Here is a 16343-nt window from a genome sequence, read left to right as displayed (position 1 = left end):
AAGTAAAATGTCATCCGTCTCAAAAGCCTTAAGGAAAAAAAATGTTTTTTCATCTCGGAAACTGGCACTTAAGAGGCAACTGAGTATTGCTGTAGATTTCTTTCTTGGGTCATAGTTCCTCCTTATGTGGTGTGGCTTAGTAAGCAAAGAAATTATGGACTATGGTAGAGGTTAGTTCAATTATTCCTTCCACCACTTTCTTGTTTCCTCACATTTTTGAATATCCACATAAGATACATTGGCATTCAGTGAAACTCAGTAAACCTAAATTTACATGGTCTGTGGTTATCCTGAAAATTAGGAAATGATCCTGCCCCTTGAGACGCAAGTTAAAGAATCCTATTTTCACATTTCAACTTGCGGATAGAGACACTAATGTACGTGAAATCTGAAAAAAGTTTGAGAAATCCTGCCCACCGTTACCTACCCGTCTGAGTGCCTAGTCAGTCCTTAATGAAATTACATTAAATGCCACTTAATCACTGAACACAACTCTTGCATCTGATTGGATGTTCCAGAAATTCAGTTAATTTCAAAAAGCTGTTGATAAATGTTTTTTTCGTTTCATTTGGGTTCTTTGAGAAATGTATTTTTCAGGTTCAGGTAAAAAAGTATACATTTTAGGGTGCGACTCGTGCATGCTGAACAGGAGTTCTGATCTATACTTATGAGTTTTCTAAATGAATTTTTAAGCTGCCTACTCCAAACGCTTCACCCTCCTGATGCTGTCCGATTGCTTTCGGCATGTGTTTGTGCACTTTACTTTTTAAAAGAAGATATCCTGGCTAGACCTTGACAAAGGCTTGCTTGCTGCTGTCTTTTTTTCTAGAAAGCCTCTTTTGATTCAGAAGGAGGAATGTCCTCAAGACCTTCAAGCATGAGTTCTAGAGTCTGACTATGTGCTTTTACTTTCAGGCCAGTATCTAGCCATTCTCCGGTATCTGAACCAGAAGCATCTTCACAAGCGGAAAATTCAACCGATGACAAAATAGCGGCTGAAAATGAAGACCTACAAGGTGACTATAGATGCGTGTGTTCAGTAATCTCTGGCTCTGTGTGATGTGATGTGATGCAGAATGCATGGTGTTTAACTCATAATCAGTGTTATGGTCATGCTAAGTGTGAGGAATGAGATTGCTGTTTTCTTGAGGGATGAGTGAGATGTTCTCTGATTTGAGGTGCTCAAATTATGTTTTTTAATCTACTCAAACTCTTAGCACTGAGACGGTTCTCCTCTTATATCTGGTGATATGCTAAACATTTTATTGCGTTGATATGGACCTAGGTCATTCACCAGGTCATAGTTATATTATTTGTTGTCATATTGTATTTGGTAATCTCATTCGCCAGACCAATCTCGCCTTCTGATTTGTTTTGTTCATGTGAACAATGAGCTCTGTTATTTTTCATGTACTAAGAAAGCTTGTACATAAGCTTATGACTGTCTTGTGCTTCTGCTTTAATATACCTGTCAATAGGCTTGGGAGCTTGATTAATGCTGACTTTTCTCTCAATCGATAACTATTGTTAGAGGAATTCCTAGAGTAATTTCCCAGATTTCACCCTTGGTTATTTGGGTAGCCTTTTCTGTTATGCCTTGGGGTTTCATCTGTGCTGCCTTGAATGCTTTGGTGCGGAGCTGTGTTGCATCTGGCCTTTGCTGTGGCATATCTTCTTGATACTGGGGTCCTCTTGACTTTGATGCCTCAGGCGCTTCTAATGTTTTGGCGATATGGAATGTGAGGCCTTTCATGCTCTATTAACAAACTTGGAAGGCAGGTCCTGGAGAAAGATGAGTGATGAAGATCGGGAATGAAACTTTACAAAGATGAAATGAAATACTTTGTAAGTGTGAAGAACCCCTTGCTTTCACCTCCTTTTGAGGTACATTTTGAAGTTCTATGCACTAAACTAGAGAAAAGCTATGTAATTCCTTCAGAGATGGAGGTGAAGAAGATTTATTTGCATTTGCACATAGAGGAAAACCATATTTACAGCACCTCTAAGAAGGTGGCTTGGATATATGTAGTTGTGGTAATTTAAAAGGCGCGTCTTTCGATAGTAACCATTGATGCAGGTGATGCAAAGATTTGGTAGATGGTTCTCTCTTTCTAATCTAGCTGGGCAGATTTCATAAATATGGCCAGAACACAGCTCTGTTCTAAAGTTAATGACTTGCTTCTGCCGTTACAGTCAAAAACAATGCTTTTTGAAGACCTCGATGTCCACCTGGACTGGTGGAATAATGAGTAGAATGCCTCACTTGTATCATGTAACCACCAATCAGATGCATTTGTTCTGTGTCCTAGCACAATGCACTTTTCCTCGTATGTTTCTGCATTTTGGTTATATCAAGTGCAGGCTTACAGTAAGGCTATGAATTCTAGACAACACACAGTGGACTACACACTTCCAGAATTGGGAAGCGAAAGTTCTGTAGTCTGAACAGAAGCTTCTCTTTGGTTTCCTTGCTCACTTATGGGCATCCTGCTGGTGTTTAGGTGCTTTCTTCCATGGATCCAGGGGATTTTTGTTGATTAAGAGTCTGGTAATACTGGTACGAAGCAAGATCTCTCAATCTCTTCAAGGAAGCACAACTGAAAAGTTGCAACCATGGCAATCTGGCATTGAATATTGTATAATACCGAGCACTATCTGGGAATAGATAATGTTCTGGTGGGCACTAGGCAATTACAAAGGAAATGAGATTGAACTCCATAAAATACTTCATCAATGTAGGAACAGAGGAAAAGTGTAGAAGTTTATTCACAATACTAACTGGGTCAACTGCTGACTATCTATTGTACCCTCCAGGTGCGCTACTCCGTTCTGATAATAAGATGGACCACAAATGAGTTGTCAGCTATGCCTCAAGCTCCTTTTATTTTGTCAAATAATCGAGAGGAGATTCGTCACCACTATCCAGACTTTTTGTTTTGCGTTCTAGCTATTGCAGTATGGATGCTAAGGCGTAACCTCATTTCAAGACTAGCACGAGGATTTTTCACAAGAGGGACACATTCAAGAGAATGGAAGAGGTTTTGTATTTGTGACAACCTAGAACCTTTTCATGTCTCCCCAGTTGCTATATTACTATTGAATTGGAGATAAGTTTACAAAAATTCTCAAGTAGGTTCCACGTAGGAAATCCAAGAATTAAATCCAGTTGAAAAGAATTTTAACATGTAAAAACAAAAGGGTCAGGTAGGCGCCCTTTTGCAAGAGAATTTTAACATTGCTGGTCTATGCAGTCATAGTGCTGTGAGCAAGGAACTCAAAATGTTAGATGTGTGTTCTTTTTCAGCAGTTTGCATGCTTGACTTCACACCTTGAAAGTCTGTTTAGGTCATATTCTGTTTGAATACTGCTATTATATTTATGATGTTACCATGCAGGCTTTTAAAATGGCATAAGATCGTAGGAAGATGAAGAATATTTTCTCTTGCATTGCTAAACAATGGAAGAGAGTAGTACTTCTCAGGAGATGCTTCAGAGGATCCTCCGGATCAGGGAAGCAAAACATTTTGAAGGCTTAACTGGGACAGTTTTGAAAAACAAAAGTGTCCTTCTATATGAACCACTGCTTCATCAGGGTTTCAACTCCATAAGAGCTGGTAGAGATGGTAAAGTTGAGCATGCTGTAACTTATGGATTTTCAGTGCACCCTCAAGGAGCTCAGACTCAACCCCGATCACTCTTGTTCTTTGCCCATAAAAAGAGGCTTGCTGGTGACTCGTTTCTCGATTTCAAGAACAATGGGTATCTGCCAGATGCATGGAAAGAGTCCACAGTTGTACTAGCATATCAGATCATGCTGTTGATCTCCTGGGTCCGTCCCAGCATGCATATAATTGAGTTCCCATTTGTGATGAACTGTCTGAAGAAAGGCTTTGGGGAGAGCGTTCTTATGTTAATGTTTGATGTATGTACAGTGGCGATATGGGTGAATTTGCCGATCTCCTTTACTTCAAGGGTTTTTCCACAAAGCCTTCTATACTTCAATTATCTTTGAGACTGCTCTGTCCCAGACTGTCATAGAGCGCAGACCTTTATTCACTAAGCTCTGCTAATCCTACATACCTCGCCAGAAGTTAAGGTCGACTAAATAAGATCTCCTTTTTACGAAACCTGTATGTGTGCACGTAAAGCACTAAGAGGCCACTTAATGGGCAGATGTGTGATAAATATATAAAAAGTGTAACATGATTCAAAATTGGACCCTCCGCTAGACTTATCACTGTTTCTGTAGGTTTGTTTTCTTCTTAGACTTTTTCTTAGACTTCCTCAGTCAGCGTTGTCCAGAAGATTGAGAATATCTAAGTAAGAAGGGTTGCGAGATGTTCGCCACTAAACTGAAAGCCACCATTTTTATGGTTTTGGCAGACTACTGTGATCAATTTCTTTGAGACTCGTCTGTGCTTTATGGATCCTAAGGCAACAAACCAGACTATCACAGTCTTCCAGTTGTGAGCATAATTGTTTGGGCAATCATCAGTGCTGTAAAGGAATGCCACACCATAATATTGTCACTGAATTGATTAGAACTGCTTTCCACTGTGTTTTACTGGATTGAACCTAGACCAAGATTATGTTCTGGGTTTCTTTAATTTTACACAATTTGACTTTTATCACAAAGTTGGAGACTGAGGCTCACATTCAGGCCACGAGTGGCTTGAAAAGAAAATTCTTTAATTTCATTACTCCTGATTACATTCTTCCTTATTCTGGCTACTGCTTCTAAGAAGTGATTACACCTTCTTAGACGGGCACTCATTGCTCTGTTTCTCTTTCCTTAACTAGAAGCTGAATCCAGAGGTTCAAAAGAAGTAACCACTATCGTATTAGAAGGATGAGACCATGCAAAACGTAATCTCAAAGCATAAGGTTCAAAACAATCACGCCTTCCCGGCCTTAACAGCAGCCCATTGAAGGCGAAGGGTAGCAACAGGGAAACCTCGTATAACTTTTGTTAACCTTCTAGGTAAACCTGTATTAGCTGACATGGATAGGGGAAGAATTTTGGATAATAGAAGGGAGGCAAGAAGCCTTTTCCAACTTTATCTTCAGCTAAGCCCTTAAGATTACAGGAAATTGGTGAAACATATAGATGAGATGTGGATGCAAGCAGCAAGACCGGGCTAGAGTGCCCAAGCTTTTTTCATTCTAAATCTTGAACCAAACAGTAGAATTGTCAAAATCTGACTTCCGAATACTTCTATTTGGTGTCCTACAAATGCCTGGACTCAGAGAAAAATATTTAAGAATTACTACCAGTCTGCTGACACACTGCCCATATGTCTAATCAGCGCAGCTAGATTTTGAATGTGCAAAGCAAAAGCCAGAAGAGTTCTTCTGGTAGCCTCAACCACCTTCTATTTTGAGGAGTTTTTTTTATTTGGATAGAGTGACGACCATATTTCTAAAATGGCTCTCAACCCATAACAGCTTGTATTTGTTGTAATTATCCTTGGAACTGTCCTCCGTTGTGGTGATGCAACCACAAATGCACTGTTTTCTTTATCCAGGTTTCGTCCCAATGTGGGCTATGACGTACAGGAAAATTGGTATCTAGGCTGATAGTGAACACTGAACCAGAATTCATAAATTGAATTTTGACTCAAATCACTCCCTTCAGAGTGATTTGGAACTTTACACAGCAGGCTCACTCCAGGGAAGTCTTGCAGCTTGTCCACTCTGTTATCCAGGAGAACTACTACTCCTCATCTGGCTCTGATGAACTGCATGTCCTGTGCCTGTTTGGTCCTCTGTTTCTCTTAGTTGATCAGACAACCGTGGGATTGAGACTGAGGTAATTAAATGAAGTTGACTTACCTGAGCTAATAGACATGATGGCCTGGGAACATTGAACTGGGAGTAGACAACTGTGCTTAATTCTCCACTGCCTCAGATATCCAACTCCTCGAACACTGCCTGCTACATGACGCTCAACCTAGACAGAATTCCTATTGTTTGCCAAAAACAATAAACCTGAAACAACACAGACCTCGACCTGACTCAATTACATGAACTTTGACAGCTTTGAAACCTTCCACTAAGCTTTCACTCTCAATAAATGTTAAGTCACTTGTAGTCTCACCCTGAACACTGACCCCCTGAAGAAACACATTGCCAATAAAACAAAGACTTCCTGGTCCCAGCTGTTGCCTCTAAAGAATGTGAAATCATTTATTCCAGAAAGCAACTTCTGAACTGTTATTCAAGGCCTTGTACTCTTGCACAAGGATGATAGTAACACCCTGCTCCGTGGCCTGTCAGACTCAACACTGGGACCTCTTAACGACATCTACATGCTGCAGCATGCATGATGTCTAATGCAAGGCCCCAAGAAGTATCATCACATCACATCACATCTGTCCTCATGGGACTTCATTGCCTGCCCTTGACGGCCTTTCAAAACTAGCTGCAGCATTTACAGCACCATCGCAGCCAGCATTCCCACTTATCTCGTAGACAAGCTCACTATGTCTGGTGGTTATCGGAACACCATCAATCTGAACACTATCGGCCTGCAGACTGTCTAAAAAAGAACAAGACAACAGGTTTTTTTTCATCTCTGCGGCCAGGATCTGGAGCAACATCCCCATATCCGCGAAGAACACCCCACTGCTGCTCCAATTGAGGAAAGAGTTAAAGAAGCACCTCTTCAAAGAACGGTACATCACAGTGCACTAACAGTCTACAAACCAGCTATGTCTCCTATCACTCTGGCTTTGCTTGCCTCTGTCACTATACACTGCTTTGCTGCTCTATGGCTAGGTTTGCGAAATACCGATACCACATACATGCATAGATGCAAATGAGGAAATGGAGGAGTAGCAGGCCTCCATACAAGGCATACGCAGAGGATTCTCATTGCAGACAATTCTGGCAAGGTTGCAAATTCTACATAAACCGAACATAGTATACAAAATACTTAAATAGCAATGGAAAGACAAAGGCAATAACCATGCACAAGTAGCCTTTGACAAGGCACCACGGTATAAAGCAGTGACCGCACTGGTGAGCATCGCAATGGGATCCTTCCGAAGTGGAAGAAAATAACAAGAGTACGTGAATAGTGGGCTTGGAGTGAAACAAATCCACTGTCTGATTTAGGTTGGCTCCCCTAAATATTCCTTGAGTAAAAAGCTAACTTACTTAATCTACTCTGGCTATTTAAAGCACTACACATAAATTTTCGAAAAAGAACAGTCATTTTGAATACTGATACTTCCTGATCATGAAGAAGGCTTTAAGAAGAATTGCAGATCCATTCTGAAGCTGAGGCTATCAAATGGGCAACGAACAAAACATTCAGAATCTGGTATAGAACCATGTTAGTATTTTAAGGTGATTGAATGTTTATGATTTGCAAAATGCAGTGTTGGGTATCTTCTATGGGAATGGACAGTGGAATGGTGCACCTGCTTGAAATAGATGACAGTTCAGAAGCGTAGTCAATGGGAGAAAGGGCTTTATACTGGAATTGAGAGATCTTCTATATTACTGTTTCATAAATATTCAGCCGATGGGGAATGTATCAACTTTCTCTGTTCATCACAAGAAAAAAGACAGAAAGGATCGACTTTTGAGGCCAGGCTTCCATAATGGGCCTCCAGGTTAAACTGCTTTTCGATAGGTTTGTTAGACGCTCTTCTAGATGTGGCTGACCACTTGAACGTGCTCATTTTATTGAAGCAGTTAGAGACAGCGATGTTGTTAATTACTTGCTGATTGAGGATTAGCTGTGATTAGTATCTCTTGTAGCTTGCGAGTCTAAATTAAATCTACAAACTTGCACTGCGGGTTTTGAAACTGGCTGAACCTGGTACTTTGTGGAAAAAATACTGATGGGATAAATGGCGGCTGAAAGCCCTAATGAGGCACATGTTGGCCTTGCTGCATATGATTTTTTACTATTATTAGGTAAGCTCAAGGCGATGCCCTCTCCATATCCTGACAAGCGATATTCTTTTCTTGATCTGTTTATTGCTGGATTATTTTTTAAACTGTTCACAACTAACCACCAACAATCGTACACCTATGCAAGGATCTGTATAATATTTTTCAGTATGAGTATTCTGGCTAGCAAATGGCACAAACTCCATGTCCATCATTGTCTGTAGCACAGTTGATGCAATGGACTCGATCACCGCAGGAAAAGAGATTTCCATCAGGTCTCCGCTCGCATACTCCTTGCCATCAGCATGGGGAACTGGCCTCAGTTGAGGGGATACTAGGGTTGCTTTCCCTTTCCGATGAGGGGATACTAGGGTTGCTTTCCCTTTCCGATGAAGCCCATAGAAGCTTATCCAAAATACCCACATTATTCCAATTTTCCTGGGGCATCACTTGGTTTGATACACAAATTTATGGCGTAGTCGTTAAACCGTGGAGAAAGTATAAAGGTGATGGAGCAATACTGCAAAAGAGCCCATCAACGTGAGATGACCGGAAACTGTGATAATCACAGCATGGAGCGGCAAACAGTAAGGACGCAACAGTTTTTCAAGTAGTGATTTGTCAGCAACACACGAACAACGACAGTAGAACCTGTTCAGATCTATGTCCTAGGGTTAACTCTTATTTAGTTTAAGAGATAGTCTATTTTATAGATAGAGGTTAACCTATTCGGTGACTTTACTATCTGGATTTTACCTCCTCGGATTTTACCTCCTCCTTGATTCTATCTTTAGTTACATTTTAATATGAACAATTCTTTCCAGTATCACTTTAAAAAAAAGTTCATACAGCACACCGAACATGTTATTCATCTTGTTTCCGTAAACTTCAGCTACATCTTTAAACATTAGATTATTTCGAGCTCAGGATTATTGTTAATTATTGTTGTATTAGCCTGCTTGGATTCTTGTATATTTCTAACATTTCTCTGCTGTGACCAAAAATCAGTTAGGTATTTATGTAAAATCCACCATGTCTCACTTTACTTTGGCCAACCCTTTGTTTAATGATTTGATGTCCATGGAGAGTATATTTTTTTCTCCTGCTTTGGGATCCACAACTGGCATTTCTATGATGGACTGTTATTTTTCATAAATGAACGTATGGGCCTTGGCTCAGTATGAAAGTGCTGGGAGGGTTTGGCCCAGCCTATTAAAATGAGCCTGTTCACAGTAGCTTATCCAGCGTGGCTGCCCATCTTAGGTGGGCATATTGAGTGTTGGCTTGTACATTCTGACTGAGGGTGTGGAGCAGCCCACACTGAATAGGTTGGGTGAGTGTAGTGTTTACTGCACAGAACTTGTTAAAAATGTTCAGTAAGGCATGTATGGATTGCCTGGCCGAGAGTGTTGCAGGGCATTGTCTCCCAGTGAGGTTGGAATGTGCTGGGAATGCCTGCTGGTAGATATGAAACAGAGCATGTTTGGGGTGAAAGGGGTTTGTTCAGGAGGGCATGTATGGATTGCCTGGCTGAGAGTGTGTTGCAGAGCATTGTCTCTCAGGGAGGTTAGAATTTGCTGGGAATGCCTGCTGGTAGATATGAAACAGAGCATGTTTGGGGTGAAAGGGGTTTGGGAGGGTGGCATGTCTGAATGCATTTGCTTTGATTGGTGTTGGCTGGCTAAGCTAGGGCGCAGTGCTTCCAAATTATGGCTCTCTGAGAATGTCATACAGTGCATGCTAGGAGCTGTTGAGACACGACAGTAGAGGCTGTGGGTGTTGTGTGGGGCATCCGATAAAAGGCTGGTTTTGTGCAAATCTGTTTTGGGCATCCACAAAAATACAGTGTGTCCTGGTAACTGATTCTGGATTGCATTGTAGAGAAGTAGGTAAAAGCAGTGTGCATGGTACTCGGTGAACAAGTAACGGCGGGGATTTCTCATTGGATATTTCAGATATTTCCGACCCTTCCAGGCACTCAGAGGCAGGGTTCATTTGTGGTACGAGAATAGAGAGTGAGGTAGCAGCAGGCAACACTCCCCAGGAAGACTGTGTGAGAAGGGGGAAGAGGAAACATCAGGAAACAGATATCAAGTTAGAGAGAGCAGCCGGTAAGTGAAAGGTTATCGTTGGATCAGCTCTTCCAAACGTTCTACCCCAACGGGGTTCAGAAGTGGCATTTCACAAGTTGATTTTATAGGGCCGAGTACTTCCTACGTGGAGACTCTAATAAATGGACTGGATAGCAGAGGATGAACTCTGATGTCGAGTCTTCTGATTGAATGTTATTACGGGGAGCAGAGGGCTTAGTGCAATAAGAGTCTCACTGGAATGAACTGAGGAGCAGAGGACCCGGTTTTAGCATCTTGTGACCTGAGAACATAGGTCTAAATTGAAAAGGGTGTTCTCCCACCGTTCAGGGTACTAGATCCTCCAGTAAAGGGAGGCAAATAGGATACCACTCCCTTTCTGCCCTACTGCTGAAACGCATGGTAAGCATAAAACATTGTGCTTACCATACACACAGTTCACCTCCTTTTGTCATACTATTTATGCAGTGCAATTTATAATTGGGGGAAGGGTAACGGATTGCAAATCTATAAGCAATTCATATACAGTGTAGCTTTGGCAACTAATTTTCAATTTTGACAGCTTTCTCTTGCTTCTTCAGAGTCATTAAGTGGGGGCATATTGATCATTCTTAATGATGACCACGTTTTATAGTAGTATGGAGTCCATGACTTACAAATGCCTGATTAGATACGTATTTTTCAGTTTGAGTCCACTTTATTCGATCCGCCAATGTGAAACTCGGTTCTGTACAATTTACTTCCACTGGATCTCATGTTGCCCACCTTGCCTGTCTCTTTTCCTTACAGCCTTTTCCCACCTGCTTTCTTGAGCACTTCAAATCTTTCATTTGGTTTGGACTCTTAAGATGAACCCCTTCATCTAAAATAAGTTATTCTGTTTTGTAAATCGTCCTTTCCCTTTTCTTGAAGACTACCCTGGCTGGTAGTTAGATTCTCCTTTGTTGTTGAAGAAGCGCTATTCACATCCAGGATTTGTTTTGTCTCTCATTTGCTCTAGAATATTCCTTTTATTAAGTTTGTTTGCTTTGTACTTCATCTGCAGCTAAACTCTTACATTTTAATTCTACTATTTTTTATTAAAATGTCTGTTGCAGTGTTTCAAGATACTATTGATTGTTATATATAGGGAATGACGTTTAATGGACTGAAGGCATGAGTATCTTTTGAAAAGGTTTTGGTAATAGCTGTTATGCAAAGTGTTACAAAGCTGTTGGAGCAAGTACGATATAAAAATAAGTAGTTACAGTACATTCATATCAAACATCACACCGTTTCCTTCAGGTGAAGATGTACTAGTCCTCCTACGGCCTCCCTTTTGAGTGCCAAATCATATATTTAGCTGCCAACAACAAATTATTAATTCTCTTGAATGAAATTCACCCTTTCGTAAGCAAAGGTGTTCTTTTTTTTCTGTTTGGAAATTCCAGGTTGTCCATGAATTGGCAGGAGTATTACCTTGACCAGAACTAGCTGTAGTCGAAACAAGGGGGCTAACCTCTTTTAATTGTTGCTTCTAGACAATAAACAAAACGCCGGAACTTGCAAACAGTTGCTAAGGAAAGTCCTCCAATCCCTATTGTTCGATGTCTTGGGGCCAGAATAAAAGAGGCCTGCCCTCCTCTGGTGAACCTACTCCAGTGACCATCACATTTAATATCTCTGTGGTTACCAGGTAGCTTGCACTGAGCGACAAGCAGTAAGGCTGAAGCCCAAAAGAAAGGGGGACATGCCTATAGAGAACTCACTCCTGCAGTATCTAGGGTAATTTGTGCTACCCTAAAATTTTCTGGACCCTCTATTCCAACTTGGATAACTAGTTTTCCAATGGGACAAATATGCTGTCCGTTTCTATAGTGGCTGCATTTTGCTGACTGCTCCAGGAGTAGAGGGTTCGTTTTCCTAGACTCACAATTTTGCCTCTGCCTCTGCTATCCTCTGCTTAGATTCTACTCTGAGTAGGCCCGGGGTGTTTCAGTGTCTGACCAGAAACTTTGGTAGGCAACCCCAGGCAACTATTATCTGAGCCTCTGACACAGAGCCTTGTAATCCAGTTAGCAATATCCTGCTGCACACAGTGCTCTGTTTTCATTACAGGAGCCATGGGTAGCCAAAAGTCTTTCTCTAGCTACACAGACATTTGAAATAATCCCTAATAAGGATGTCCATGTAATATTGAGGTACATCATTTGTACATCATTTATTTCACTGCTGGCTGAGCTCTGTTTGTGAATGTATTAATAGCATTTACCGGAGACATGCTCTTTTATGAGTCAATTCAAAGTCTCCTGGTCTTTCATCTGATGTTCTTTTTCAATTGCTAGAATACCCTCATCCCTGTGTAGAAACGTTCAGCCCTGCAATTATTTGGAAATGCAGAGTTTTTGAAGACACCCACCTAGTCTTGCAATACCACAGGGTTCTCCAGTAAGGTGGTGCTTTTTACCAAAGAGTAATATGGGCACTTCCTCTCCTCAGCTCCATGAGCAGGGTGTTTCGGTTTAAACATGGTTTCTCTTTTATAACCCGCTAGGCAAATAGAACAAATGTGAATGCCTTGGTGTCCATTCTGACCCGGTACCTCTTAGAGGTCAATTTGTAAGCATTCAACATTTCCATTTTTAAGAGGGAGATTAAGTGTACATTTTAGTGTACTCCCTTCTCCCTCAAGAATATCAACAGCAATTAAATGCAAAAAACATTTTCCCAAAGAGTTGGAGGAGTCCTATTTCAGTTTGTTAGTTGTGCAGCTAATGGCATAAGTGCTATAATTCCACAGAACCTACCTCCTTTCCAGTCCTCTTTAAGGAAATGAGACCCTACTCACCTGACATAGGTGACAGTGTCTTCAGAGGACTGTGAATGTATAGTGCGATGACGCTCAGAGAAAATGGCGTTTTGAGGAGACTATTGTTTGTACATGTTAAGTAAAGTATTTCTTGAAAGATCATTCTGCCATATATATCTTGTTTGTTAGGTAGTCTTTGAAACAATGTATCACTTCCTGCCTAAAATGGTGTGTTTTTCACATTTCTTGCTGACTTCCAGTTTCATCTGTGCAACGATCTGCCTTTAGTGAGGGGAGTCCGCAAACTGAATATTTGGTTTGCACTTGAACATAACATTATAAGCAGTTTGTTTGCTTTCTTCATCTTTAGATGGCACCCTGACGCTGCTCCTAAGCAATTAATTTCACTGTGATTCCTTTTTAATTTTGTTTTTTTTAAATTATTTCTGTGCATGAGGTTCCTGACCTATTGGATATGCAGCATTTATCTTGATTCCCCTTTGCCATTGTTCGGAATATCCATATTTAGCTCTGCAGTTCTGCTATTTTGGCATCTCTGCATTACCTCGATGCAGTCAATTTTTTTTCATGTATCACCCTAGGATGCAGGCTGGTCTTTCAAGGTAGGCCTTCAGATTTATCTGATCGAATTTTTTTTTCCCTGCATCTTTGAGAGTGACTGATGTGAACAATTGAGAATTCATTAGGCTACATAGATGTGTGCAGGCTACCTCTCTGCCTAACTAACCATCTACCTTTCAGATTTGGTACTTAACTGTCTTGTTTGCTTATGTAGGTAGAATCTAAATGACAAAGATCTTGGAATGCTTCTACTTTGCATAAAATAGTCCACAGAGGAGCTTAGAACAGAGGAACAATCTATAACATTTGTAGATGGTGGAAAAACAAATTGGTGTACTCCTTTTATGCTGTTAAAATAATCAAAAGGGTTATCTGTAAGGATCATGGCAGGAGGATACAAATCCATACAAGTAAATGCTCATTCAGTGGCAAAACGTAATGGGGAGGCAGTAAAGCATACCATTTTGGAGGATGATTTGTTAAAGCGGAATTGAGACTTTTCTGTTGTAACAGCACATGCATGATATGTGAAGTGTAAACATTAACTTTAAAACTCCTAAATAATTTTGCATTCATTTGAAAGTATTCAGCTCAAACCTAAGTTCGTTATTTGCATGGTTAACTTATCATACAATTTATTTGATACCCAAACTCCTGTGACGTTCACCTATGTTTCTTAGCACATAAATTTGAGAAAAGATCGTCCCCTCCTTACTGTTCGACTTTTAATCGCCATTTCATCATTTGCATTTAACAACTCCAGTAAGGTTTTGAGAAAAAGAACCGTAAAGAATCCGTCCTGGATCCTAGTCAGTTAGGGGCTTGAGTTTGAGACTCCAAATAGGTGAGAATAAATGGCATCAAATGGAAATTGACACCTAACAAGGAGCTCCATTAACATTCATACGTTAGCATAGAGGTATACAGTGTTAAAATTAATTAACTTTTTCTTCTGTGTGGAAATTAAATTGATGTAAATGGGAACAATACAGCGTCCTTTTGGCATACAAGTTCTTTGCTTAAGTTATTGATTTCTTTTAACAGTTTTCTGCTTCCCCCTAATCATCTTTATTAGAACACCGCATACATGCATGGCATGATCTCAAAATAATATTCTGATATGAATTGGATAAAAGTGACTTTTGCATGCAGGTAATTTAAATATTTCAAACTTGCAGACCTTATCTGAAATGAGTTTAGTAGTATGCAGAAATATGCTGTCTACACATCCAAATGTTTTTCATTCAGTCCCCTCCAGAAAAGTGTACCATCTCACTCATGCAGGTGAACCCAAAGGACATTCTGTATCAAATTGGTTCTGGAAAATGCCTGGGATGTTGTTCTAGGTACCCAAGAACTGTGAGGGCATCTTGTGGAATCCTTCCAGATGGTGGGGTTTTCGAAAACTGTGGAACTGTGGAGGGGGTGCAGATGATAGACTAATGTCTAGCATAAATCTCAAGATAAATGCCAGTTGAGGAAGTGCTTATTTATTTATTGATTTTAGAAGCTTGTTAAGCGCGCAATTACCCCCAACGGGGGTGTCCCGGCGCAGAAGACAACATCTAGTGAGGTTCAGTGACGTCCAGGGGGATAGAGAGTGGGCTAGATCAGAGAGAAGAGCCAGGTTTTAAGTTTCTTTCGAAACAGAGGCTCTGATGTCAGAAATCTGAGGTCCAATGGCAGATGATTCCAAAGTCTGGAGGTGGCCACTGCAAAGGCCCTCCCTCCCGTACGCGCAAGACGAAATCGGGGGCAGAGCATTAAGCAAAGCTGGTTAGATCTGAGATTCCGCGTTGCTTGTGAGATCTTCAGTCTGTGTCTCAGGTAGGCAGGGCCTCGACCATTAAGAGCTCTAAAAGCAAGGGTCAGGGATTTTAACTGAATACGTAGTCTCACTGGGAGCCAGTGCAGTTTGATCAGTTGAGGTGAGAAGGAGTGGCGGTAGGGGATATTGCAGATCAACCTGGCCGCAGAATTCTGTACTGTCTGCAATCGATTAATGAGGTACGTCGGGGCTCCAACGTACAGACTATTTGCGTAGTCCAAATGGGACGTTATGAGGGCGTGGACTACTATCCTGCGTGAATCAAATGGTAGGAAAGGGATAATTTTTTTGAACATACGAATCTTTCCTAAACAGGACGCCAAAACTTTATTAATTTGGGTTTTGCAGGAGAGGGCTGTGTCAAATTGGAAGCCCAGATTGCGGGCAGCTTGGACAGGTACAGGGGGAGGATCCAATTCAGCCGGCCACCAGAGGCCAGTGGAGATAGGGGATTTCTGATTAAAAAATAAGACTTCCGTCTTATCCGTGTTCAATTTTAAATTATTTGAGGACATCCAAGAGGCGATATTCACCAAACAGTGGCGAAAATTTGTCCGAGCGCTTTCAGAGTGATCTTTAAAGGAAAACACAAGCTGAGTATCGTCAGCATAAAAGATCACTCTGACGCCCCATGATTCCACCACTTTCGCCAAAGGCTTCAGGTATACGTTGAACAAGAGTGGGCTGAGAGCAGATCCCTGCGGAACCCCCGATGTCAACGGTTTCTTGGTGGAAAAGAAAGAGCCCAGCATCACTTGTTGAAATCGATCCGTCAGGAATGATTTGACCCAGACCACTGGGGTCCCACCAACTCCTGAAGACGTGTTAACAGAGTTTCATGGGAGATGGTGTTGAATGCTGCGGATAGGTCGAGGAGGACCAGCATGGCCTCCTCTCCCCTATCCGCGCACTCCTGAATATACTCGGACACTTCTAGTAAAGCTGATTCAGTACTGAAGTCTGGCCTGAATCCTGACCGAGTCATGGAGCAGCAAGTTTGATTCTAGATAGTCGGACAGCCGTTCTTGTACCGCCTTCTCCAGCACTTAGGCTGGCTTGGGAAGGAGTGAAATCGGTCGGTAGTTACTAAAACACATTGGGTCCACACCAGCTTTTTTTAAAATTGGAATTAGCAACGCGTGTTTCCATAAAG

At 41.2% G+C, this 16343-nt stretch overlaps 1 protein-coding gene across 6 annotated transcripts in view; it reads left to right on the top strand.

The window, feature by feature from the left end:
* ZFAND6 (zinc finger AN1-type containing 6) overlaps positions 1–16343 on the top strand; it is a 215585-nt gene that overhangs the window by 111959 nt on the left and 87283 nt on the right. For all 6 annotated transcript variants that reach the window (XM_086957891.1, XM_086957889.1, XM_086957890.1 and 3 more), the window contains exon 4: positions 916–1016. In XM_086957891.1, the coding sequence (XP_086814017.1) occupies positions 916–1016 (101 nt within the window). The remainder of the gene's footprint in view (positions 1–915; positions 1017–16343) is intronic.

The sequence above is a fragment of the Lissotriton vulgaris genome, chromosome 2_1, assembly GCF_964263255.1.
Source record: "Lissotriton vulgaris chromosome 2_1, aLisVul1.2, whole genome shotgun sequence".
Classification (NCBI taxonomy): domain Eukaryota; kingdom Metazoa; phylum Chordata; class Amphibia; order Caudata; family Salamandridae; genus Lissotriton; species Lissotriton vulgaris.
The sequence above is the reverse complement of the archived record's forward strand: the minus strand, read 5'-3'. Positions and strand labels throughout refer to the sequence as shown.